This window comes from Pseudopipra pipra, chromosome 7 (genome assembly GCF_036250125.1).
Source record: "Pseudopipra pipra isolate bDixPip1 chromosome 7, bDixPip1.hap1, whole genome shotgun sequence".
NCBI classification, from domain to species: Eukaryota; Metazoa; Chordata; class Aves; order Passeriformes; family Pipridae; genus Pseudopipra; species Pseudopipra pipra.
In genome coordinates, this window is record NC_087555.1 from 38,851,338 (window position 1) to 38,879,131 (window position 27,794).

The following is a 27,794-nucleotide window of genomic DNA, read 5'->3' on the forward strand; positions in this document are numbered from 1 at the left end:
ATTCCATGAAAAAATGCCAAATTATCCCAGGAAAAATCCTAAATCACCCCAGGAAAAACTTCCAAATCATCTCGGGAAAAAAAATCCCAGATGATCCCAGGAAAAAAAATCCCAAATCATCCAGGAAAAAAATCCAAATAATTAAAGGAAATATCCCAAATAATCCTGGGAAAAACCCCACGATCCCAGGAAAAATCCCAAATCATCCCAGGAAGAAATCCCAAATAATTCCAGGAAAAAATCTCAAATTATCCCGGGAAAAAAATCCCAGATGATCCCAAGAAAAAAAATCCCAAATCATCCCAAGAAAAAACCCCAAATCATTCCAGGAAAAAAATTCTAAATTATCCCGGGAAAAAAAATCCCAGATGATCCCAGGAAAAAAATCCCAAATCATCCCAAGAAAACCCCAAATAATTCCAGGAAAGAATGCCAAATCATCCCAGGGAAAATCCCAAATTACCCCAAGAAAAAATATGCCAGATGACACCAAGAAAAAAATCTCAAAATATTCCAGGAAAAATCCCAGATGATCCCAGGAAAAAAATCCCAAATCATCCCGGAAGAAAAAATCCCAAATCATGCCAAGGAAAACCCCAAGTCATCCCAAGGAAAAAATTCCAAATAATCCTGGGAAAAAAATCCCAGATGATCCCAGGAAAAATCCCAGATCACCCCAGGACAATATCCCACATCATCCCAAGGAAAATCTAGAATCATCCTAGAAAAAATCCCAAATCATCCCAGGACAATATCCCACATCATCCCAAGGAAACCCCCAAATCATTGCAGGGAAAAAATCCCAACTCATGCCAGGAAAAACCTCATTTCACCCCAGGAAAAAACTCCAAATCATTCCAGGAAAAAATGCCAAATAATCCTGGGAAAAATCCCAGATGATCCCAGGAAAAATCCCAGATCACCCCAGGACAGTGTCTTGTATCATCCCTAGGAAAAATCCCAAATCATTCCAGGAAAAATCCCAGATGATCCCAGGAAAAAAAAATCCCAAATCACCCCAGGAAAATCTCCCAAATCATCCCAAGGAAACCCCCAAATCATCTCAGGAAAAAATCCCAACTCGTGCCAGGAAAAAAAATCCCAAATCATCCCAGGAAAACCCCCACTTCACCCCAGGGAAAATCATAGCTGATCCCAGGGAAAAAATCCCAACTCAGCCCAGGAAAACTGGTTTGGGGCTCCTGCCTTTTCCACCTGGAATGCCCAATCCCACTGCCAGCGTGTTCCCAAGGAGTCTGAGCCATGGGACCACCCCAGCAAGAGAATTCCCGGGATGAATCCAGCTGGGGGTTGTCAAAACCAGGGAAAATCCAGGCTGGGAAGGAAGGGAGCTGGGAGTGTTCCCTGGATGGGATTTGGGAGGGATCTGTTGGAATTCCAAGGGGCAGAGCCAGGATTCCCCCAGGACAAAGAGACACCAGCCAGGGTACAAGACAAGGTTTAATCATCAATAAAAATGTACAAAAATATTCCAAGGAGAGCAGATTCCCAATTTTTCTCCCCGAGCAGGGCGGGGGCACCTTCCTGGACAGGCAGGGGCTGGAAAACAGGGCTGGAATTGCCTCCTCCTCCTCCTCCCCCCTGCTCTGGGCCGGGCAGGGACATTCTGCAGCAGGTTCTTAAGGCAACACATGGAAATCGGGGGCGAATTTGAGTTTTATTCCTACATTTTCCCGAGGGGAAGGTCCAGGTGGAGCTGGGGGTGGAGATAAGCGCTGAGGGAACACCCGCGGCTGGGCCGGGGCGGGATTTGGGGATGGGGCGGTTGTGTCACACACACCCCCTCTGCTGGCGCTGCGGCCACATTCCCATTCCCAATCCCGGGGTTATTTCCTTGGAGTCAGTGCTCAGGATCAGGGAAGTCTCGGCCAAACTTCACACTGGGACCGAGAACAATCCCAAAATCGGGGGGTTTGCAGGAGAGATCAGGACGTGGATTCGTTGCTCCCGTTGCCTTCCCAGAGGAAAACCCCCAATATCCAGGATCCATCCAGGGAATTCATTAAACCAGAAGGAACTAAATTAAAGGCCCTTTTCCAAAGCTGGAATGGCTCTGCCCAGCAGCCCAGGGTTATTCCCTGCCCAGGAAGGTGCCAAGGCTCCCCTGGGTTTGGGGACACCCCCAGCCCAGCCCAGCCCAGCGCTCCAGGCTTTTCCCCAGCTTTTCCCTGGGAATTCCATTGGTTGTCTCCGTTTGCTGCCAATAGGGACCGACTGGGGTGACGTGGGACAAACTAAAAGCCGCTGTAATTCCAGCTCTGCTGGGGTGGGATGCCATGTAAACATTTTTGGTATAAATAATTCATCATTGATCTTCATCCAGCTGCTCCAACAGAGTCCTCCTCTGCTTCTCCAGCTCCCCCTCGCTCAGCTCGCTGCCCGACGTGTCCCAGTTCCCCTGCGGAGACAACCGGGATCGTGCTCAGGATGGGGCTTGCCAGGGGGTTGGACCCTCTGGAGGTGCCACCTGTGCCCACTGGGACCCTCAGAGAGGACACAGACAGAGCTGGGCAGCACGGGGCACAGGTGGCTGCTCTGTGGCACACTCAGGATCCACAAAAACCCAATTATCTGGGAATGGGAAAGACCTCCGAGATCACGGAGTCCCACCTTTGATCAAGAGTCCAACTGTGACCTTGGAACACCCCCCTGGAGCTGCCCCCTGTCCCATCCCACCCCATCCCACAGGCAGCAGGAGGGAGCAGAGCTTACAGAATCTTTCCCGGGCCGTTTCTTGGTGGGGGATTTGTGCTTGGACTCGGATCTCTGCCGGCCCCGCTCCTTCTCGCTGTCCCGCTCCTTCTTGTCCTTCTCCCGCTCCAGATCCGACTCCGGGGAATCCTGGAGGAGTAAAGAGGGAAATGTTGAGTATCAGTGTGGAAGATGTTCAGTATTGATTTATAGAATAACCACAGGCAGAAAGTCTGACTTGATTTTATGGAATCCCAGAATGGTTTGGTTGGAAAGGACATTAAGGATCATCTCCTTCCACCCCTGCCAGGGACACCTCCCACTATTCCAGGTTACTCCAACCTGGCCTTGGACACTCCCAGGGATCCAGGGGCAGCCACAGTTCCTCTGGTAACCTGTGCCAGGGCCTCCCCACCCTCCCAGCCAGGAATTCCTTCCCAATATCCAACCTAAATTTCCCCTCTTCACTGGCTCTGTTTTAATCCAGCCCCTGGAAACTGCTCCAAGCAGTTCCTAATTAAGCACAGAAATAAATAACCCAAAAACATCAAGGAAGGTTTGTTCAAGGCAGAACTTCCACCATTCCCAGTGCAAAGGTGGGACATGCTGGATGTCCCCCAGCCCATCCCTGTGCACAGCTGGCAGTCATTCCATGAGATCTCTGGAAGTGGTGAGCTCTGGAAAATAATTTTTCTGGCTTTTACTGTTACAAACCCCACTCTTTGACCTCAGGTGATACAGGGCCTGACACAGGTGATTCAGAGCTTCTGACACATCCCTGACAGGCAGGCACAGGGAATGGCTGGAATTCTTCCCACAGGAATAGTGAACACCAGGATTTGCCAGGATAAACAGCAAATTCCAGGTTGTTAGTGCAGTCCTTCACATCTCACATGGCTGCACTAAACCCCCCCAGATTTAGCAGTGGTTCAATATGAAGGTATATAACAGAGGTATTATGTTGGCAACACCCTCCTCCAGCCTGATCCCACTCCAGCAGGCTTTTTTCCCTGGAAAATCCCCTCTGGCTGAGTGAAAGCAGTGGTGGGTTGGCCACGAGGCACCTCAGAGCTGAACCGCACTTACAGACTTGTGTCTCCTCTTCTTGCTCTTCTTCTTGTGCTTTTTGGACTTCTTGTAACTCCTCTCTGCAGGCACAGGAAACAAGAACACATCAGTGGAATGATGAAGCCCCAGCAATCCAGCTGGGAAGGAGGATTCCAACCCAATCCAGCCCCATCCCGTACCGGATTCCGCGCTGGACGAGCGCTCGGACACCGAGCGGGACTCCGAGCGCTGCCGCTTCTTCTTGGAGTGGCTGTCGTCGTCCTCGGACTCGGAGCCCTTGGGATGCAAAGCCAGGGAATGGTTACAGTGGATCCCAAGGACAGGAGCCCTGGGGAGCCGTGGCAGAGGTGGGGTTGGGGCCCCTGGAACACTTACGGAGCGGGAGCGGGAGCGTTTCCGGTGATGCTTTTTGGACTTCTTCGAATGTTTCTTGGTCTTGGAGTGGTGGTGTTGGCACTCGTGCTGGGGGACAGGAGAGGGGTCAGCACGGAATTCCAGAGGGGCTGGGCTGGAAAGGACCTTAAAGGTCATCCAGTTCCAACCCCAACACCTGGCCTTGGACACTCCCAGGGATCCAGGGGCAGCCACAGCTTCTCTGCCCACCCTGGGCCAGGGCCTCCCCACCCTCCCAGCCAGGAATTCCTTCCCAAGATCCAACTTAAAGTTCCTCTCTTTCAGCTGGAAGCCATTCCCTGTGTCCTGTCCCTGCAGTCCCTGGAGAACAGTCCCCCAGGAATGAGGCAGCCCCACCCCATCAGCTCCCTGAGGACACCCCAAGAACCCGGGACCACGTTCCTCACCCTCCACAACCCTGGGACAGGTTAAAACCCCCCAATCACACATTTACTGTCAAACCCCCCCAAAAATGGGCACTGTTGCCACAATAAAAGCCCCCAAGAGCAAGGAAACACAAGGTTTGGCACCTGGATCCAGTTTAAAGCTGGCCTAAAACCCACACCTTGCTTTGCCAAATTTCAAATTGTCAAATTAAGTCATTTTAAGCCCAAATTCTCACAAACTGCAGCAAATAAAATAAAAGCCCCAAAGAGCATGTGCTGCACAGTGAAATAAATCTCACACTGGCACTTCACTGAACCCTGTCAGAAGTTCTGCAGCTCAACCAAAATTAAGGATGGAACTAAACTGCAGCATTTGTTTTGCTCATCAGCAAGAAAATCGACCACAGTAAAAAAAATAATCGTGATTCTGGTGTGTTCTGGGAGTCCCTGATTCGTAGGGAATAAAACCCTGGACAAGTTTAGTTCCAATTTCATCTTGTCTCCTATGAAATCCCAGCAATAAATTTCCTAAAACAAAGCAGGAAATTTTCGTGTCAGCTCCAAAAATTCTTGCAGGAGCAGATTCAAAACCAATTATTTCTCAAAGAAGTGTGAGATGTTTCTCCAGCTGCTCACTTGGGAGATGAGGTTTTATATCCATCACTTTTAGGTGATTCCCAATGAAATCAGCAAAGTCCTGTTGAATCCTTCCCTTTCCCACCCAACTTAGGAGGAATAGGAATTTTTTTTTTTTGTATATTCTCTCATGAGGGAAAGAAATAAATTAGGAACTACCTCTAGTACATGTAAGAAGTCTTTAAATATCCTTTTCCTTTCAGACTCCAGGGTGATGTCTTCAAATGCTGGTTCCTTCACAAACCTGTCTCTGATCTGCCAGAAAAAACAGCAATGGAATTATAATAGCAGATGGAGCATTTAGAAATGAAAATAATAACAAGAATAAAGGGTTTAGGGTTCCTGGGTTAGGGCCAGGGGTTGGGGTTTGGGGTCAGCATTAGCAGCAGCAGGCTGGTGAAACCACTTGGGAATTCTTTCCTAAGGAAGGGACCATTAGGGTCAGGGTTTAGGGTTTGGGCCAGGGCTAGTGGTTGAGGCTAGGGTTAGGATTAGGGTTAGGAGGCTGTGGAATTCCTTTGGGAATTGTTTCTTAAGGAAAGGCCACACTCCCATCCTCCCAGCCAGTGTCCAGCTCGATGGGGGATGGAGGGTTAGGGCTGGGATCAGGATTAGGGGTTAGCATTAGCAGGCAGCAGGTGGGTGAATCCATTTGGGAATTCTTTCCTAAGGAAAGGACCATTAAGGTTAGGATTAGAGTTCAGGGTTAACTGAACAGGTAGTAGGCTGTTGAATCCATCTGGGAATTCTTTCCTGAGGAAAGGATCACACTCACACCCTCCCAGACAGTGTCCAGCTTGATGTGGGGTGTAGGGTTAGGGTTAGGAGGCTGCTGAATCCCTTTGGGAATTGTTTCTTAAGGAAAGGCCACACTCACATCCTCCCAGACCACATCCAGCTTGATGGAGGGAGTGGGGTTAGAGTCAGGATCAGGGTTAGGAGGGTGTTGAATCCCTTTGGGAATTGTTTCCTAAGGAAAGGCCACACTCACATCCTCCCAGACCACATCCAGCTTGATGTGGGGTGTAGTTAGGGTTAGGATCAGTGTTGAATCCCTTTGGGAATTGTTTCCTAAGGAAGGGCCACACTCACGTCCTCCCAGAGGGCATCCAGCTCGATGGGGGGAGTGGGGTTAGGGGTTAGCATTGGGATTAGGGGTTAGCTGGCTGTTGAATCCCTTTGGGAATTGTTTCCTAAGGAAGGGCCACACTCACATCCTCCCAGACAGCGTCCAGCTCGATGGGGGGAGTGGGGTTAGGGGCTAGCATTGGGATTAGGGGTTAGCTGGCTGCTGAATCCCTTTGGGAATTGTTTCCTAAGGAAGGGCCACACTCACATCCTCCCAGACAGCATCCAGCTCGATGGGGGGGGTGGCCTGTTTCAACATGCTCTTGAAGGCCGACTCCTTGCGCTTCATCTTCCGAGCCTCCTCCTTCTCCCGCTCCCGCTCCCGGGCCTCGGCCTTCTCCAGCAGCTGCAGCAAGGAAGAGGCACAGGAGATAAGGAAAAGGCACAGGAGATAAGGAAAAGGCACAGGGTATAAGGAAAAGGCACAGGATATTTCAAAGACATCCAGTTCAATGGGATTTTTGGAAAGCCAGTTCACCTTCAGAGAGGTCTGTTAGTGTGAATTATAATAATAATAATAATTAATCAATGGTTTAATTTCAAAGCACAGAATGGCTGTTCCTGAGAATCTAAACCAGAGTTAAACTCCAGAAACACACACACAGCTCATGAGATCAGCTGTGTGTAAATGAGAGAACCTGACTCAATTCCTACCCCAGAATTCCCTAAGCTGGAATGGTGATGGCTGGAATTAAGATCAACCTCTGCCATAATTCTGGCAACTGATACCAGCATCAGCATCTCCCCAGATTATTATGGGAGTAGGCAGAGCAATACAGTGAAAATAAATGTTAATTCTTGCTTGGACAAGAGATTTCATACCCTAAAATAAATGTTCATTCTTGTTTAGGCAAGAGATTTCATACCCTCATTAATTACCCTAATAAATGTTTTTGACATTTATTAATGACAGATATTAAAATATCCAGGATAATTATTGATATTATGTTATAATTCTGGTCCCCATGAACACTCACACTGTTGAAGGCCAGTTTGATATTTCCTGCATCCAGAGTTGTGGCTCTTTTGGTGGAGCTGATGACAGTGACGAAGTCCTCGAAGGAGGTGTTCACCTCCACCACAAATCCCTTGTCCTGCAAGGAAAGGAATTCCCTGGCATCAGGAATTCCCAGCACCAAAGGTTCCCTGGGAGGAGGGATCTGGCACCACAAGGAATTTCCTGGGATCTGCTCACCTTCAGGATGTCTTTGATGATCTTCTTCTCGTCGTGGTACCGAGCCTTCAGGTCCTCCACGTAGAACTTGAACAGGTCCAGGGCTGTGGATCCTGGGAGGAGGGAGCCACAGAAACTTTACATGTTCCTGACATATTTTGGGATTCTTTGTATTTTTTTAGATATTAGATTTCTAAAGAGATTTTTAGATTTTCTTAGATTTTTTTTTTTTAGATTTTTTTTCAATTTTTTTAGATATTTATTTAATTTTTTAGCTATTCACATACTTATTTTCTTACAAATTTCTAGGATCTTTTAAAGATTAAGCTTCTTTAGCTTTCAGATCTTTTTTTTTTAGATCTTTTCAATTTCTTAGATATTTAGGTTTTTTTAGTTATTTACATATTTATTTTCTTACATATTTCTAGGATCTATTAAGGATCTTTTAATCTTTTTTAGCTTTCAGATTTTAGTCTTTTTTCAGATTTGTCCAATTTTTTAAATATTTATTTAATTTTTTAGCTATTCACATATTTATTTTCTTACATATTTCTAGGATCTTTTAAATCTTTTTCAGCTTTCAGATTTTCTTTATTTTTTTTTAGATTTTTTCAATTTCTTAGATACTTATTTATCTTTATTAGCTATTTTGTATTTATTTTTTACACATTTCTAGGCTCTTTTAAAGATCTTTTAAGTCTCTTTAGCTTTCAGATTTTTTTTTTTTTTCAGATTTGTCCAATTCTTTAGATATTTATTTAATTTTGTAGGTATTCACATATTTATTTTCTTACATATTTCTAGGATCTTTTGAAGATCTTTTAAGCCTTTTTTAGCTTTCAGATTTTATTTTTTTTACATTTTTTCAATTTATTACATATTTATTTAGTTTTAGCTATTCATGTATTTATTTTTTACATATTTCCAGGCTCTTTTAAAGATCTTTTAATCTTTTTTAGCTTTCACATTTTCTTTATTTTTTTTTAGATCTTTTCATTTCTTAGATACTTAGATTTTTTAGCTATTTTGTATTTGTATTTTACACATTTCTAGGATCTTTTAAAGATCTTTTAAGCTTCTTTAGCTTTCAGATTTTTTTGTTTTTAGATTTTTCCAATTCTTTAGATATTTAATTTTTTAGCTATTCCCATATTTATTTTCTTACATATTTCTAGGATCTTTTAATCTTTTTCAGCTTTCAGATTTTCTTTACTTTTTTTAAGATTTTTTCAATTTCTTAAATATTTATTTAGATTTTTTAGCTATTTTGTATTTATTTTTTACATATTTCCAGGATCTTTTAAAGATCTTTTAAGCTTTTTTACCTTGCAGATTTTATTTTCTTTTTTAGATTTTTCCTATGTCTTAGATATTTATTTAGCTTTTTTAGCTATTCTCATTTTTATTTTCTTACATATTTCTAGGATCTTTTAATCTTTTTTAGCTTTCAGATTTTCTTTATTTTTTTTAGATTTTTCCAATTTCTCAGATACTTATTTAGCTTTTTTAGCTATTTACATATTTATTTTTTACATATTTCTGGGATCTTTTAAAAAGATCTTCTAAGCTTTTTTAGCTTTCAAATTTTATATTTTTTTTCTAGATTTTTTCAATTTCTTAAATACTCATTTAGCTTTTTCAGCTTTCAGATTTTTATTGTTTTTTAGATCTTTTCAACTTCTTGGATTCTTATTTAGCTTTTTTAGCTATTTACGTCTTTATTTCTTACACATTTCTAGGCTCTTTTAAAGACCTTTTAAGCTCTTTTAGCTTCCAAATTTTACTTTTTTTTTAGATTTTCCAGAATATTTAAAATACATTAAGATATCTAGTTTTTTTTTTTCATTTTCCTTTCGATTTAAGACATTTTTAGGTGGATTTTTATCTTTTTTTCCCTATTTTTTTTCCAAATTTTTTTTTTTCCCCCCCAGATTTTAAGATTTTTTTCCCAAATGTTTAAGCTATTTTTTGAGCTATTCCAAAAATCCCCCTTACCAGGCTGGCCCAGCATGCTGGTGAACCTGATGTCGGAGCTGATGGCCGGGTACAGCTCCATCCAGGAGGACATGGAATGTAACTGCCCGTGCTCGTGCAGCTCGTCCAGGAACAGCTGCCAAACACAACACAACAGGCATTTCCCAGCACTCCTCACACAGTTCCATGCTCATGGCTCATCCTGATGACTGCAATTCCATAGTTGCTCAAATAGGACTGAAAAATCCTGGGTTTTAGTGGTTTTTTCCGCCCTCCTCCACCATTTTATGTCCCAGTTGCACTTCCCTCTCTATCCACATCTGCCCAACCTGATCTCCTTCTGCCCAACCTGATCTCCTTGTGCCCAACCTGATCTCCTTGTGCCCAACCTGATCTCCTTGTGCCCAACCTCATCTCCTTCTGCCCAACCTCATCTCCCTCTGCCCCTGATCTCCTTGTGCCCAACCTGATCTCCCTCTGCCCAACCTGATCTCCCTCTGCCCAACCTGATCTCCCTCTGCCCAACCTGATCTCCTCCCTCTGCCCAACCTGATCTCCTCCCTCTGCCCAACCTGATCTCCTCCCTCTGCCCAACTTGATCTCCTCCCTCTGCCCAACCTGATCTCCCCCTTCTGCCCAACCTCATCTCCTTCTGCCCAACCTCATCTCCCTCTGCCCAACCTCATCTCCCTCTGCCCAACCTCATCTCCCTCTGCCCAACCTCATCTCCCTCTGCCCAACCTGATCTCCTTCTGCCCAACCCTATCTCCTTGTGCCCAACCTCATCTCCTTTTACAACCAGGTGAGCTGCCTGGTGGGTGAGGGGAAGGCTGTGGATGTGTCTACCTGGACTTCAGCAAAGCCTTGGACACTGTCTCCCACAGCATATTCCTAAAAAAGCTGCAACCCATGGCTTGGACAGGGGCACTCTGTGCTGGGTCAGGAACTGGCTGGAGGGCTGGGCCCAGAGAGTGGTGGGGATGGAGCTGCATCCAGCTGGGATCTGGTCACTGTTGGTGTCCCCAGGGATCAGTGCTGGGCCCAATTCTGTTTAATATCTTTATTGATGATCTGGATGAGGGGATTGAGTCCATCAGCAGCAAATTTGCAGATGACACCAAGCTGGGGGGAGTGTTGATCAGCTGGAAGGCAGGAGGGCTCTGCAGAGGGACCTGGATAGGTTGGAGGGTTGGGCTGATTCCAAGGGGATGAGGTTCAAGCAGGCCAAGGGCCGGGTCCTGCCCTTCGGCCACAACAACCCCCGGCAGCTCCAGGCTGGGCCAGAGGGGCTGGAGAGCAGCCAGGCAGGAAGGGAGCTGGGAGTGGGGATGGACAGGGAGCTGAACAGGAGCCAGAGTGTGCCCAGGGGGACAAGAGGGCCAATGGATCCTGGCCTGGCTCAGGAACAGGGTGGCCAACAGGGCCAGGGAAGTGATTCCTGCCCTGGACTCAGCGCTGGTGAGGCCACCCCTGGAGTGCTGGGTCCAGCTCTGGGCCCTCAGCTCAGGAAGGACATGGAGGGGCTGGAGCAGGGCCAGAGGAGAGCAACGAGGCTGGGGAAGGGACTGGAGCACAAGTGCTGTGAGGAGAGGCTGAGGGAGCTGGGGGGGCTCAGCCTGGAGAAGAGGAGGCTCAGGGGAGACCTCCTCACTCTCTGCAACTCCCTGACAGGAGGGGGGAGCCAGGGGGGGTTGGTCTCTTTTCCCAGGCAACCATCAGCAAGACAAGAGGGCTGGGTCTGAAGCTGTGCCAGGGGAGGTTTAGGTTGGAGATTAGAAAGAATTTCTTTGCAGAGAGGGTGCTCAGCCATTGGAATGGGCTGCCCAGGGAAGGGGGGGATTCTCCATCCCTGGAGGTGTTTAAGGACAGACTGGATGTGGCATCAGTGCCATGGGCTGGGAACCACAGCGGGGTTGGATCAAGGGTTGGACTTGATGATCTCAGAGGTCCCTTCCAGCCCAGCTGATCCTATGATTCTATGATCTATTTCTTCTTACTTTCCCCAACTTCCTGGCAGCCAGGTGCATTCCAGAGCAGAGAAAATGCTACAAAACCTCCCACCCGAGGCACAAAACCACCCTTAGAAATAAAAAAATCCCACATAACGACCTGTTTAGGACAGAAAAGCCAATCCCACCAACCTGGAAGGATTCCCTGTTTTTCCTCTGCCTCCTCCTTTCTCTCAGTAAACTCTTCTGCTTTTCCTCTTCCTCCTCTTTTTCCAAGGCCCGGATATGCTCCTCAAAACAGATCAGGGCGTCCTCCTTATCCATGTCTGGCGAGATAACGGAATGATAAGGGGAAAAATCAGGTTATTTCTTCCCATTCTCTCTCCCAGAGGGATCCCAAAGATCCTGTGGACTCACTCTGGAGCTCCTCATCCTCTGCAAAGGTGGGGTTGTCCATCAGGTACTGCTGGGCCTCCGACCACGTGGTGCAGTAGGTGACATTGGCCATGTTATCCAGGATGTTCTTCAGGGCTTCCCAGTTCCTCTTCCGTAACTGCTTGGCTTGTTCCTGAGGAGAAAACACACGGATTTGGGTTGGAAATCTGAGGCTGTGTGGGCAGAAAGACACGACATCAACTTTGCTCCAAGAAAACTCAAAATTAGCCTTTCATTTACAGAGAATCCCAGACTGGTTGGGGTTGGAAAGGACCTTAAATCCCATCCAGTCCCATCCCTTCCCACTGGCCTCATCCCAGCTGGCCTTGGACACACCACAACTTGGACCTACACAATTTTTACATATTATTATTGTTTCAGTGATTCAGAGCAGCTTAGAAATAAAACCAATCTTTTTATTTATTCAAATCATCCTAAAAATTAAACATGTGGTAAATTCAGCAGGAATTTACCTGAAAGACCTTTCAAAAAACTGCTCTTTATCTGCCATAACCCTCAAAGCAGAGGTTCATCTGGTCCACCAGAGGTTTCAATTAATTCAGGGGTAACAAGATAAATGAGGAGGGAAGTTACCTTCTCCTTCTTGGACAGGAAAAACAAGACATCCTCATAGATTTCCAGGCGATCCCGCTCGGATATGGCATTCCACACCTCCATCTCCCCAAACATCTGCTCAGCTTTCCTGGGACGAGACAAAGCACCCCAGCAATTATTTATTAACATTATTATTATTATTATTAACATTATTATTAACATTATTATGAAACCAGCCCATCATCCCACCCCACCAGTGAACTCTGTCAGGAGCAGGAACACTTCCAGAGGCCGTCTCCCTGATTTTCCCCCTTGGGATTTTATTTCCTGTGCCACCTTTTTTGATTTTTTATAAAGGAAGAATTTCAAATGAAAGTTGATGTCACTGCCCATCCTCTCAGCCCAGCAGGACTTTTCTCCTGGATTTTCCTTACTTGTATCTGGTGGTGGATGTCATCTTCTCGTGGTTCTCCAGGAAGCGCTGGAAGGATTCTTTGGCTTCTTTGTACTTGGATCTGGCCTCTTCTTTCTCCTCCTTTTCTGTCTGCACTTTGTAAGCATTAAAAGCTTGTTTTTTCTCACTCAGCTTTGCCAGAGCACTTCAGAGCAGAGAAAAAAGAGTAATTCTGTCATTTATACAAAGAGATTAAACAAGAGAAACAAACCCAAAGAACTGAAAGGCAGCAGATCTGAATAATCCAGATTCTGAGACAAAATTAAATATATAATATATATAATATAATAACATAATAATATAATAATATTATATATAATAATGGAAATATAATAATATATAATAATATAGTATAATGCAATGTAATATAATAATGGAAATATAATAATACATAATATAATAATATAATATAATGCAATGCAATATAATAGAAATCTAATAATATATATTATATACAATATATTATAATATAATGTAATGTAATATAATAATAGAAATATAATAATATATATAATATATAATATAGTATAATAATATAATGCAATGCAATATAATAATAGGAATATAATATATATTCTATACAATATATTATAATATACTGCAATGTAATATAATAGAAATATATATTCTATTCAATATATTATAATAATATAGTATAATGTAATTAATATAATAGAAATATAATATATATTCTATACAATATATTATAATAATATAATATAATGTAATGTAATGTAATAATAGAAATATAATAATATATATTATATATAATAATACAATACAATATAATATAAATGTCCAGTCACCACCATCACTCCCTCAGGATTAGTGGAAGATCATTGAAAAAAGCAGCACTTTCTAATAAAAGCAGTTAATAATATAACCAATAAATAATATTTTAATCATAGTTATCAACCACTTTTCTGCCAATGTTTGTAGCAGCCACTCATTCCATCATTACAAATGTGTATTTTTACTCCAAAAAAATTGATGGAAACAGCAGAAAATACCAACTCCCACATCTTTGCCAAAGGGAAAGTTCAGCCCAGGGCTTGCACTTCTTTATGCAGGAAGGCCCAAAGTTCCCTGCCAAAGGCCCACGTTCCAAAGGCCCCAATATTCCTGATTTTGGGGGGGATTTAGGAGGGAAGGATGGAGCAGTACCTGTATCTGGGATCGTTGATGATCATTTTCATTGCCTGCTCCCAAGAAGCATTGGATGGCACTCGCTGGGAAGACAAGGAATCAGGGAATAATTAGCTTTGGAATCAACATTCCACTGGGAAATTCCTTAAAAAACAACCCTTGGCTTAAAAAAAAAAATAAATCAAAATAAAACCTGGCCAATGCAGGTTTTGTAGCTCAAGAAAACATTAAGAATTGGCCCAGATACCTTTTCTTTTAACAGCTCTTTAAATGCTTGTTTTGCTTCTTCCTTCGTGTTCCAGGTGTAGGTTTTTTTAACTGGTTGGGCATCATCGTCCTCCTTCTTTGAAGCAGCACTAGAAACAAAAAGTAATTTATTATTTAAGTCTTTTTTTTCTAAGGTAGAGCCACTGAAGAGTCCTAAATGACTACAATTTGAGTTTTTTAAACAGCAGCTCCAAGTCAAACCCTGATAAATCCAGTTTGGACAAGGCTTTTCCTCACAGGCACCACACACAACTCATCAGAAAAAGCAAATTATTTCAGATCAATATTTCCCTGATGCAATTGCCTGCTCAAGTTATCTAGAAATTATTCATAAAAACATAATGCTGGAATGCAGCAGGAATATTCCTATATCATATATGCCTAAAAATGTGCCTCTTGTCCTTGATGACCTCCTGCTGTCTGCAACCCCCCTCAGCATTTTTTTATTTGAATGATAAAAATCACAATCATTCCCCACATAATCAATTCTTCATTATTAATTAAGAAAGGGTCCCACTTCTGCTGGAACAGATAAAGATCTATTTAGTATTTCACTTTCTTCTGTTGATAACCAAGTGCACAGATCTATGGAAAAGGATCATAAAGGGAAAGTATTTAATGGGAAATTCTTACAGCTACTGAAAAATTTATGGAATTTTCATGTCATTGATGCTCTGTAGGGTTTAAGAGCTTTGGGAGATGGTTGGCAAGGGGAGTTAATTTTCTAAAAATAGATTTAATAAATAATTCTTCCTCTCTTTCTTACTCATTATTATTCTGTGGTGCCACTGACTCACATTCATGTTAAGGAGCTTGGTGACCCTCAACTGAAGATAAACCAGATCCCAGAAGAAATAAAAATGCAGCAAAGCCACGTGGATTCAGAATTTATCAACCTGGCCTTGGACACTTCCAGGGATCCAGGGGCAGCCACAGCTTCTCTGGGCAACCTGGGCCAGGGCCTCCCCACCCTCCCAGCCAAGGATTTCCTCCTAATCCTTAATTTCCACCTGCCCTCCTTCATCTTAAATCCACTCCCCCTTGTCCTCCAATAAAACAATGTCCTCCAAGAACTTGCTTTAAGATGTGCCACAGGTTTGGGATAAGACTTTGGTGTTTGGGATCAGAGAGTCATGGAATGGTTTGGGTTGGAAGGGACCTTAAAGCTCCTTCAGTTCCAACCCTGACACCTTCCACCAGCCCAGGTTGCTCCGAGCCCCATCCAACCTGGCCTTGGACACTTCCAGGGATCCAGGGGCAACCTGTGCCAGGGCCTGCCCACCCTCCCAGGGAAGGATTTCTCCCTAATATCCAACCTAAACCTCCTTCCCTGGAGCTTCCCCCCTGCCCCCTGTGCCACAACCCCACTCACTCTCCGGTTGCCTCCTGCTTGGCCGTGTCCTCGGTGCCGGTGGCCGCGTCCCCCGCTCCCTCCTGCGCTCCGGGGGCGGCGCTTCCTTGGCCCTGCTCCTCGGCCTGGGCCGGCCCAGCACCCTCAGCTTCCCCCCCGGCAGCAGCTGGAGCAGCTTCCCCCTCTGGAGCGGCTCCGGCGGGAGCAGCCGTGGCCGCGGGGGCGGATTCGGCCGCGGGGGCGGTTCCGGCTCCGCTCGGAGCGTCCGTGGAGGCGGCCGGAGCCGCCGTGGATGCACCGGAATCCTCGGGCTTTGTGCTGGGGGAACCAAAAACACCCACTGTCACCCACAGCTCTGGGAGTCAGGGCAAACCCAGAGGTTAATTAAGTTAAGGAAGTTAATGAAGTACGAAATCAGAGGTTTGGGGTTAGGTAAAGACGCGGAAAAGGGTTCAAGGCCCTCGGAAAAGGGTTCAAGGCCCTCGGAAAAGGGTTCAAGGCTCTCCAGAAAGGGTTCAGGGCCCTCAGAAAAGGGTTCAGAGCCCTCAGAAAAGGGTTCAGGGCCCTCAGAAAAGGGTTCAGGGCCCTCAGAAACGGGTTCAAGGCTCTCCAGAAAGGGTTCAGGGCCCTCAGAAAAGGGTTAAAGGTTCTCAGGAAAGGGTTAAAGGCTCTCCAAAAAGGGTTCAAGGTTCTCAGGAAAGGATTCAAGGTCCTCAGAAAAGGGTTCAGGGCCCTCAGAAAGGGGTTAAAGGTTCTCAGGAAAGGGTTAAAGGCTCTCCAAAAAGGGTTCAGGGCCCTCAGAAAAAGGTGGAAGACTCAAAAAAGGGTTAAAGGTTCTCAAAGAAGGGTTCAGGGCCCTCAGAAAAAGGTTTTAAAGGCCTTCAGAAAAGGGTTACAGACTCTCAAAAAAGGGTTCAGGGCCTTCAGAAAAGGGTTAAAGGCCCTCAGAAAAGGGTTTTAAAGGCTTTTAAAAAAGAGGTTTAAAGGCTCTCAGAAAAGGGGGTGAAAGGCTTTTAGCAAAGGGTTAAAGACTTAGAAAAGGGTTTTAAAGCCTCTCAGAAAAGGGTTTTAAAGGCTCTCCAAAAAGGGTTTTAAAGGCTCTCCAAAAAGGGTTTTAAAGGCTCTCCAAAAAGGGTTTTAAAGGCTCTCCAAAAAGGGTTTTAAAGGCTCTCAGAAAAGGTTTAAAAGCTCTCAAAAGAGGGTTTTAAAACCTCTCAGAAAAGGTTTAGAACCTCTCAGAAAAGGGTTTTAAAGGCCCTCAGAAAAGGGTTAAAGGCTCTTGGAAAAGGGTTTTAAAGGCTCTCAGAAAAGAGTTAAAGACTCTCAAAAAAGGGTTCAAGGCCCTCAGAAAAGCACAAAATCAGCTCCAAGTAAAAGCTTTACTCAAACTCTGGATCTGTGGAGGTCCATCAGCATATTTCCAGCCACCCAGAATACATTATTTGAGCCTTAATATGTATTATTTATGTATAAAATTGATATATTATTTATATAGATTGGAATGAAAAGCTTCAAGGAGAATGTTTGAAGACTTCAAGACCAGAGTCCATCTTTAAGCAATAGGCCAAAAATTAGGATAATATTAAAAACATACCTGTTTTCTTCAGCTTTAATCATTGCTGGAGGAGAAAGGGGAAAAGCAATTAAAATATAGCTTGGAAATAATTTATATGCACATGGTGAAAAGGTCCTGCAAGACAATTACTGATTTAATAAAGCACAGCTTTAAATATTTTTGTTCCTATCAATAATTTGATTATTTGTGCCCTTTAGAGAGTAAAATCAATTCAGACTCAACCAAACCCATTCAAGAAAAATGAGGGCATATAAAGAAAAACTTCTTGGTTTAAAATCACTATTTCAGTGTTAAAAGAGGAGTTCAAAGGACAGAAAATCAGGATTATCAAACAGCATAAAAACCCAGGAGGAACTATCTAAATCACTGCTGTTTATTCTTTTTATACACTTATTTCTTTCCCAGCTGATTTTGTAGCTACTTTATCCCCTCACAATCCCAAATAAAACCATGGTAAAAGGGAAAAATGGGAGCATCAGATGACATTTGTATAAAAGGAGTCACTGTCTTTATTTATATATATATATATATATGCACACGCAAAGATAATATATTACCTATATATTAATAAATCTATATATTACCTATATATATGAAAAATTCCCAATATTTTTGCCACTTGAATTTCTCAAAATAATTACTGCCAAAAATTAAAGCCAAAATAATAACCTGAACAAAGCCTTGCTTTTATATATATTAAAAAAACCCAAATACATAAATATATGTAAATATATAAATATATATAAAAATATATATGTAAATATATATAAATATATATAAATAGATAAAATATGTATGTAAATAAATATATATAACTATATATGTAAATATATATATATAAAAATATATATGTAAATATATATATATTTGCTCCACAGACATCTCAGATGCATTAACTCCACTCCAAAGAGCTTATTTCAGTAATTAAGTCACTAACTGAGGTCTGACTGCTGTGCTTGGACACCTTTTTTTTTGGGGTAACTTTACCTTCAAGATCCTCCAGCTCTTTGGGTTTGGCCCAGCGAGATTCCTTGGTCTGGGAATTGTAATAATAAGGCTTCCCAGAATCTGATTTATACTCTTTCCAGGGACACTTGGACAGCAGTTGCTAATGGAGAGAAAGCAAAATGCATAGATCAAAATAAAGCAAATAACCAGCTTATAAAAAAGGAGGGAGGGGGATTTTTTATATGGGCAGAGTGACAGGACAAGGGGTGATGGTTTAAACTGCCAGAGGGGAGGGATAAATGGGATATTGGGAAGGAATTCCTGGCTGGGAGGGTGGGGAGGCCCTGGCACAGGTTGCCCAGAGGAGCTGTGGCTGCCCCTGGATCCCTGGAAGTGTCCAAGGCCAGGCTGGAGCCACCTGGAATAGTGGGAGGTGTCCCTGCCCAGGGCAGGGGGTGGGATGGGATGAGCTTTAAGGTCCCTTCCCACCCAAACCATCCTGGGATTCTCCATTACTTATCTAAATAATAAGGAATGACATAATTTTAATAAGAAAAAAAATATCTAAAACTGAGGAGAACTGAAGAGTTTTTTTCTACTTTGTAACATCAGCACAAGGAGCAGGACACAAACATTTTGGCAACGACTCTTTGAAGAGTTTGTTCCCTTGGGAAGTAAATCCCTTGGCAGAGGGATGCTCAGAAATCCCTGTGTTCCCAGCCCACCAGCCAGGCCAGTCATTTTAATCTGATAATCTGCTTTTAGGTCACCTCAGCAGGTGTTTTGAGATCATCTGGCTTCTCCCACGTCGACTGCTTGGTCTCGGTGTTGTAGTAATAAGTTCTTCCGTCGGGAGATTTGTGCTCTGTCCACGTGGATTTCTAGGGGAATCAGGGGATGCCATGGATAATGAACAGGGATTGGTGACCAGGATGGTGTCAAAATCCAGGAGAAAGGGGGAAACACAAGTGGAAAGCAGCCAAACCTGCTTGGAGTGATCCTCAGTGGCAGAGCTGGTGGTGGTGGCCGTTTGCTGGACTGTGGAGACCACGGGATGGGTTGTCTGGGAATGAAACAACAGAGCTCTGAGAATCCTGGATAACTGTTGCTTTTCACCTGCATGTGTTGAATACACTGAATTTACCCAAAGCACACTTTAAGGCAGTGCTGTTTGCAGCAAAGTGCTTTTTTGGGGGACTGGAGCTTCCCATTCCTCATTCCAAAGCCACTAATTCCCCCCAGAAAGGGAAAGTGAAGTGGCCAAACTCCAACTTGAACTCCCAGGAGCAAACCCCATTCCCAAAACTTAAAGGAAAATTTGCTGCCAGAAGATTCTGGCTTCCTGAATTCCCATTTAACTCCTCAAGAGCTTCCTGCTGTTTCCCAGGGAGAGTTTTTGTATGAATTCCCTGAAATCAGGAGTGGGAGAAGACGGCTCTTCCCTGCCCTCTGGATCACTGATGGGATGTGGCCATGGGGAACTGCAATTCCTTACAGTCCAACTGCAAATCTCCTGGAAATAATACTGATTATCAGCTATATTTAATAATTAAGCTGGGAAAAGGGCCCCAGATTTCAGAGGAGAGGAGGGGGAAAAGAGAGGGAAGGGAAAAGGGAAGGGGTTTGTTTCTGGGAGAACTAAACCAAACACACTGCAGTGCTCAGAAATTAAGGATATAACAGAAACCCCCTAAATGAACCATTGGCATTAATTACAGACTGACAGGCAAAAAAGCAAAAAAAAAAAGAGGAAAAAATAGGACCCAAAGTGGCCTTTTGAAACCTCCAAACCATTAAAACCTTCTGGATTTGGGGTTCTCCCATACCTGAGTTCCAGGAGGGGTCACACCTGCAAAATAAACACACAGAAATCAGAAAGGGTTTGGGAGTTTCATTTGTCTGTGCATTAATTAAAATAAACACACAGAAATTAGAAAGGGTTTGGGTGCTTTGTTTTTCTGTGATTAATTGGTGTGTGAAAGAAAAGAATGTCCTGGGGAGCAATGAAGAGCTCCAAGGCACTGAAAAGCTGAATTAAATTTCCAAACCGGGATTATTTTGGATATTTCAGCTGATTTTGGTCAAATCTTTGAAATGAAAAGGAGTTTTTGCTACTCACCTACTTGGGCATCCATACTGTTCACCCCTGGCTGCAGAAACAACCAACAGACACTTCATTACTGAGTGCAACTGCAATTAAATCCCCAAGAAATCCAATATATATCCACCCAAACCAGTGCTTCCTGCCACAAAATGCTCCTTAAATAGGGATTCCCACCCTCCCCTCACCCTCCTAATTATCCCTGCTCCTTAAATCAAGCAATTAGGGACATGGTTAGGAGCTTCCTGGGGTAATTCTGTGCCTTTGGGGGTGTTAGTGGGGCATTCCTGAGCCTGGAGCTCTTCCAGCTGCTCTTCTTGGAATTCTTTCAAACTGAGGAAAAAGATGCTGAGAATTCCAAGAGTTTTCCCCAGTTCTTTCTCCCTGGAGGCTAAACCAGAGCTGGTGGATTCAGCTTTAATCAGGGTTTATTTTCACCCCACACTTGTTTTATTTCAAGAAACAAAGAAAAATGGGTTTAAGAAGTGAAAATAAATCCCTTGGGATCCATTAGGTTGGATTTGATCCAACAGGAATAAACCTGGGGAATTCTCCACCCCTTTGAAATCTGTCCCTGAGCACCAGAACTGCCAGGGAAGCACAGAGCAATTTGTGTCTCCACAAGGAATTCTTCCCAAATTCCCTTTCCCTGGGCCTTTACTTTCCCTAAATTCCACTCTAAAGGAATTAAGAGCATTAATCTGGCCCTAAAAATCCTCATTTTTAGGGATTGCACTGTTTCTAATCAGCTTTCTGGAAGCAGGAGGTCCCAAACCAGAGGGAGGGATGGTTTGGAAAACAGTCATTCTTGGAGGCAACATTCCAGACATCCCTAAAAATCCTCCCCAAAAATTAAATTAATGAAGTGAAATTAATTCAAAATGAATTCACATTAAATTTGACACCAAAATTATAACAGGTCACTCTCTCAAAGTTCCCCAGGGGTCATTTATAGGATTTTTTACTCATCTATAAATGATTTCAATTAGGAAGTGCTAAAATCTTGCCCTTTTCCTCCTAAATCCCACAGATCCAACCTTAATTCCATCAAAATTCATTCCTAGGCCAGTCATAAATTCAAAAGATCTGCCTTCTTTGCAAAATATGTAAAATTACACATTAAAATTGAAAATTAGGGTAATTTTACTGCTGATCCAGAGGATGTTCCATCCCATTCCTAACTTGATTTATTTTGCAGGAATTCTGTATCTTTGTGAACTTTTCACTTTCAACCCTCTGGATTTTAATTCCTTAAATCCCCTGGATGACACAGGTACCTCTGGTCACACAGAAATATTCAGCAGATTAATGAAATCTCTCTCTCAACAAACTCTCCCTGAGAAAACCAAGTGGATTATGAACCAATTGAACTGTTCAAATAACCCACAAAAGGGGTTGTGCTCCAGGAAATCCCAGAGTTTGGCAGGGATATAAAATCTTCATGGAAAAAAAAACCCAACAAATAATTGCTTTCTAAATTTAAGTGGCTGCAATTGATTTTAAATGGATTTCCTGCAGTTAATTTGAATTAAAATTGTGTTCATAGGAAAGAAATTTATTTTTCACTTCAGATACTTCACTTGGACTTCACCATTTCCACCCAAAAATCTTCTTTATTCCTTTGAATTGCAGGAATTTCAGCAAATTTTGCTCAATGTGCTGAACTTCAGAGACTTTTTGCAAAAAAAATAAATCTATTTACAACAGATGAAAATCTATTCAATATTTAAATTGAATAAATTTAAAGAGAAAGATTTTATTTAGAGATTTTTTTAGAGACCATTTAGAGATATTTTTTAAACTAATTAATAGATAAAAACCTATTTTCTGATATATTGATCAATTAGAACTCTTCCCAAGCAGAGTTCATGCTGGGAAGAATTCCAGCTCCAAACTGGGGAGGGATGAGGGGGTGGGAAGCAGAATCCAGGGGAAAAAAAGGAGGAAGAATTTAAAAAATGATGAAAATCCCCAGGACAATAAATCTCACCAGCTCTACCTCGCCCAGAAATCTTGGTTTTTTTACAGTTAATCTGATTTTTAACAATTAATCTGATTTTTTTTCCCAAATAAAACATCCCTGCGAGGAGCAGCAGCTTCCAACTGGGAAGTTTGATTTCCCAAGGAAAGGAACTAAAGCCTGAGAGCCAGCAAAGGCCTTGGAAAAGCTGGAAAAGCTGGAAAAGTGAGGGAATTGGAGTTCAAACTCACAGGAACCGTGGGCTGCATGGCAGCCTGGGACATGTGGGACATCATCATTCCAGGCATCACTGACTGCATCATTCCAGGCATCTGCAATCCAAGCATTTGGGACACAGTTAATGAGAATTCAACAGCAAATACAAAGTTTTATTTAAAAGCCATTAGTGGATATTAGTTTTTCATTAAAAAAAAAAAAAGCAAACAAGCCTTTTAGGCAACAGAAGTTTGGAGGATTCTGATCCTTTCACTGCATTCCCACAAAATGGGAATATTAGCCAAAATAAAATGGGAATATTCATATTAGGAACGTCCTCAGATTTCAAAATAAAACAGGAATATTCATATTGGGAAGAACATGTCACAGGCTCCAAAAGAAAATAGGAATATTCATATTAGAAATGTCCTCAGGTTCCAAAATAAAATAGGAATAATCTTATTGGGAATGTCAAGAGATTCCAAAACAAAACAGGAATATTCATATTGGGAATAACACATGACAGGCTTCAAAATAAAATGGGAATATTCATACTGGGAAGAACATGTCACAGGCTCCAAAATAAAGAGGAATATTCTTATTAGGAATGTCCACAGATCCCAGAACAAAACAGGAATATTCATACTGGGAAGAATATGTCACAGGTTTCAAAATAAAATGGGAATATTCATACTAGGAATGTCCTCAGACTTCAAAATAAAATGGGAATATTCATACTGGGAAGAACATGTCACAGGCTCCAAAATAAAACAGGAATATTCTTATTATTCAAGAGATATTATTATTATTATGTCAAGAGATTCCAAACCAAAACAGGAATATTCCTATTGGGAAGAACACATTACAGGCTCCAAAATAAATGGAATATTCTCATTAGGACTGTCCACAGATTCCACTTCTGCATCCACCATCACAAGGAGCATCACTAGAATGTTACATTTATTATCACTATAATACTTATTATATTAAGAATTAGGATTCAATCAGGAATTTAGCCAAAATTCAATACATGATTATTTCTTCCCTTGCACCTTGCTCTGGTTTTTATCTCAGAATTACAGAAACCTCTGAGAAGCACCACAACTTTCTGTTCCTGGTGTGTAAGACACACTAATTTTATTTCAATCTTACTTCTTCAGAAGCTGCAGAAAACTCCAAAAAACCCACTTTAATAAAACCCAAGTGATGGCTTCTTATTTATTTATAATTAAATTCCACAGAGGTGCAGAACTACAGGAGAAGAGTTTCTGCATGGACAGGATCAAATCCCCTGAATTATTGATCCTCTCATTTCCCAGCTGCTGTGGAGGTTCCTGGGATCCCCTGGAATGCTGCTGGGAAGCAGGGAAGGAAGAAGCTCCTGGTGGCAGAGCCTTACCTGCCCCATCGGGGGGCCCCCCATGGGGGGCATCATCTGGGGCATCATCCCGTGGGGCACAGGAGGCATGTTGGGGGGTCTCTGCCCCATGGGGTGCATCCCCATGGGGGGGTAGTGGGGCATCCCCGGGTGGCCCATCTGGAAGAGAGAGACAAAACCAGGGAAAAGCAGCATGAAAGAGCAGGAATGACACAGGAATGGCAGGAATTGTTTCAGCCTGGCACTGTCACTCCTCCCAGCCCTCCAGAGCTGGAGTCCATGGGCATGGACTGAACAGCCCAAACATCCCAGTGGGAAAGGGATCACCCCCATCATCCTTCTCCCATGGCTTCACACAGCAAAGCCCATGGAATTTAGGGATACAGCTGTTGCCATGTGCTTTTCCATACAGGATTAACACAGGGCACCCTGAGGCACAGCAGGCCAGCAGGGGAAGGATTTTATTCATGCCCAAGTTCAAGGAATTGCTTCTACCCTGACAACCATCCCAGGCTCTCTTCCTAAAAACCCAAATCCTGGTGCTGTTCTAATACCTGGCAGAATCACACTTTCCTATTTCCTTTAAATTACCAAAACACATTCAGAGCTTTCTATTCCAGCAGAAGCACCAGCTCTGAGAGCACCTCCAGAGAATCCTGGGCAGCATCTTCCTTTGAGGAACAGACTGGGCAGGACAAAAAATAACCCTTCTCTTTGCTCATGGAATCCCAGGGTGGTTTGGGTTGGAAGGGACATGAAAGATCATCCCTAAGCCACGGGCAGGGACACCTTCCACCAGCCCAGGTTGCTCCAAGCCCCGTCCAACCTGGCCTTGGACACTTCCAGGGATCCAGGGGCAGCCACAGCTTCTCTGGGCAACCTGTGCCAGGGTCTCTCCATCCTCCCAACCAGGAATTCCTTCCCAATATCCCATCTCTCCCTGCCCTCTGGCACTGGGAAGCCATTCCCTGGGTCCTGTCCCTCCATCCCTTGTCCCCAGTCCCTCTCCAGCTCTCCTGGAGCTCCTTTAGGCCCTGCAAGGGGCTCTCAGGTCTCCCTGGAGCCTTCTCTTCTCCAGGTGAACCCCCCCAGCTCTCCCAGCCTGGCTCCAGAGCAGAGGGGCTGCAGCCTCAGCACCCCCCCAGGGAGTTATTTCTCCCTAATCTCTCACCCAACCCTGCTCCCTTTCACTCTAGCAGCAGTTTTCCCAGTATTTTTCTTATCCCAGAAGGCTCCCCGGGGCTGGGAGTCACACAGAGAGACCACAAGCAACCAAGAAGGTCTGAATGTTCTGCACCCAACGTTTGACCTCCTCAGGTCACACCCTCAGATCCCAGCGGGGCAGTGACAGCTCCTGTTTCCCAAGTCTCTGGTGCTGCCCAGGGATAATTCCAGGGATAACAGTGCTCCCTGCAAGTCTCCCCTGTCCCTTCCCAGAGTGTCACCACGTTTTCTTGTCCTTTCAGAGGGACCTGCCACCCCAGTGCCACTGTCACTGACAGTCCCTCGCTGCTGGTGGCTGTGGTGGGGCTCAGGGTGGGAATGGTGGGAGTCCTGTCCCCTGCACTCACAGAATCCCAGGAGGAAGAACTTCTTCCCCAGCACTGACCAGGCTGCCCAGAGAGAGTGTGGAGTGTCCTCACTGGGGATGTTCCAGAACCATCTGGACACAATCCTGTGCCATGGGATGGTCATCCCATCCAACTCTGGGATGGCCCAGCTGGAGCAGGGAGGCGAGATGGGGCGACCCAGTGTGAGCCCTTCCAACCTGACCCATCCTGGAATTCTGGGATTCCAACCTGACCCATCCTTCAATTCCAACCTGACCCATCCTGCAATTCCAACCTGACCCATCCTGCAATTCCAACCTGACCCATCCTGCAATTCCAACCTGACCCATCCTGCAATTCCAACCTGACCCATACTGGGATTCTGGGATTCTAATCTGATCTGTCCTGAGATTCCAACCTGGCCCATCCTGGGATTCCAACCTGACCCATCCTGGGATTCTGGGATTGCAACCTGACCCATTCTGTGATTCCAACATGACCCATCCTAGAATTTGGGGGTCATCCTGGGATTCTGGGATCTCAACCTGACCTATCCTGGGATTCTGGGATCATCCTGGGATTTCAACCTGACTCGTTCTGGGATTCCAACCTGGCCCATCCTGTGACTGTGTCCCCAGAGGGTCCAGAGCAGGGACTCCCCAGGTGTGTGCCCCCCTCACGAGTGACATCCTGTCCCCCCCCCTCACTCCCCCTGAGTGCCCCCCTGTCCCCCCCTCACCCTGAGTGCCCCCTGTCCCCTCACCCCCCGTGCGCGACCCCCCTCCCCGCCTCCCCGTGAGCGACGCCCGTCCCTCACCATGAGCGAGCCCCTGTCCACGGCTCCGGGCCGCATGGCGGGGCTGAGCAGGGACCCCCCGCAGCGGCCGAGGATCCTGCCGCGGATGGGGGCGCGGGAGGCGGCGGGGCCGAAGGGCAGCAGCGGCTCGGGGTCCCCGCGGGGCGGGAGCAGCGGCGCCAGGAGGCTGACGGGCTTCCCCGCCGGCCAATCGGGGCGCGCGCCCAGCCGCGCGCTCTTCGGCGATTGGTCGGCGCCCGAGCCCACGGGCCGCACGGCGTCGCCCGGCGTCAGCTGCATGAGGGGCGGCGGCTTGGGCAGCGAGAACGGCAGCGCCTGCGGGGACGCGGCGGCGGCGGCCGCCGTGGAGTCCCCGCCGGACATGGCGGCGGCGGCGGCGGCGGCGGCGGGCGGGCGGCGCGACCGCGCGGGGTTGCCCTGAGGCCGCTCTGCCGGGCCCGCGGGGCGCGCAGCGAAGCGGCGGCTGCGGCGGCCGAGCGCGGGGCACGCCGGGAAACCGCTCACGTGGGGCCGGGGGGCGGCGCGCGGGGAGACGGACGGCACCACCGGCGACGGAAAGAGGGGGTTCGCCGCTCAGCCTCGCGTTTCGGCTTCCATTCACCGGAGCGGGAGGTGGCGGTGGGTCCCCCCTCGGCCGTGCTGTGTGGTACGCGCCGCCCCCTCCGTGAGGTGCAGTTGGTACGTGCCGAGAGCCGCTCAGTTCCCCCCCCCCCTGCCCCGCGCGGTGGTCGGGGCCGCTGAGGGGGAACGGCCGCCATGAGGGGGAAACGGGAAAATCCCGTGGGAAAAGGGAATATCCCGGGGGAAAAAGGACACACAGGGACCAACGAGTCCAACACCTGCCCCTGCACGCCCCCAGCAGTCCCACCGTGTCCCTCAGAGCCTTCGCTGAGAGCTCTGGGGTCGGGAACACTCCCAGGATCCAGGGGCAGCTTCTCTGGGCAACCTGGGCCAGGGCCTGCCCACCGTCCCAGCCGGGAATTCCTTCCCGATATCCATCTAACCCTGGGGGAATCCATTCTCCGTGTCCTGTCCCTCCAGGCCCCTGCAAAAAATAGGCCGGAAAAGGAGAACTGACAACTGACACGGTGTTAAAACTCACTGTTAACTTCAGCTGAAATTGTCCCAAATGGAACTCTCGTTTTTTCCATAAAATGTCACAGTCCTGCTGTTTTCTTTGCACAGGGTGTGTAATCAGCTATTTGTAGGGATACACACGCCTTCTGACAAGGTCTGGGGCAGAAGGAAGGAATTTATTATAGCAAGGAATTTATTATATGAAGCAATTTATTATAGCGAGGAATTTATTATATCAGGGTAAAATTGGATACGACCTAAAATCACTGCCTGTAAATCGAGTCAGGGGGAAAGAGAGATCTGAGAGCTTGATATATTTTATATACTTGATACATTTGATATACTCGAATATCAAGAATTCATTCTCAAGAAATCAAGATACACTTGAATAAAGTGGGAGAGGAGCTGAAGGAATATTTAAGGAGCACCTAAATTCCTTTTCCGTGTAATAGTAACTGATAATTATAATGTATTTAAACACACTTTGTCTTTCATTTTCCTGTTAGAAATGCTCTTATATTTCCTGTGGATAAACTAAATATA

At 45.1% G+C, this 27,794-nt stretch overlaps 1 protein-coding gene across 3 annotated transcripts; it reads right to left on the reverse strand.

The window, feature by feature from the left end:
- Positions 1–1,443: 1,443 nt before the first annotated feature.
- PRPF40A (pre-mRNA processing factor 40 homolog A) lies at positions 1,444–26,646 on the reverse strand. Of its 3 annotated transcripts, XM_064661750.1 has the most exons (26): positions 26,175–26,644; positions 23,829–23,966; positions 22,465–22,545; positions 20,272–20,302; positions 19,979–20,001; positions 19,138–19,215; positions 18,923–19,033; positions 18,192–18,312; positions 17,223–17,247; positions 15,650–15,946; positions 14,258–14,366; positions 14,029–14,093; positions 12,845–13,009; positions 12,450–12,558; positions 11,838–11,988; positions 11,613–11,746; positions 9,493–9,607; positions 7,519–7,610; positions 7,301–7,417; positions 6,532–6,669; positions 5,355–5,450; positions 4,156–4,242; positions 3,960–4,056; positions 3,799–3,860; positions 2,734–2,862; positions 1,444–2,419 (listed from the first exon to the last, which is right to left on the reverse strand). In XM_064661750.1, exons 1-26 carry the CDS (start codon positions 26,535–26,537, stop codon positions 2,327–2,329), a joined length of 3,027 nt encoding a protein of 1,008 aa, XP_064517820.1. In that variant the 5' UTR covers positions 26,538–26,644; the 3' UTR covers positions 1,444–2,326. The 3 variants fall into 3 exon arrangements, with proteins under 3 accessions (XP_064517820.1, XP_064517819.1, XP_064517818.1); XM_064661749.1 differs by having other exon boundaries at positions 3,799–4,056; positions 26,175–26,646; XM_064661748.1 differs by having other exon boundaries at positions 3,960–4,242; positions 26,175–26,646.
- Positions 26,647–27,794: the final 1,148 nt, after the last annotated feature.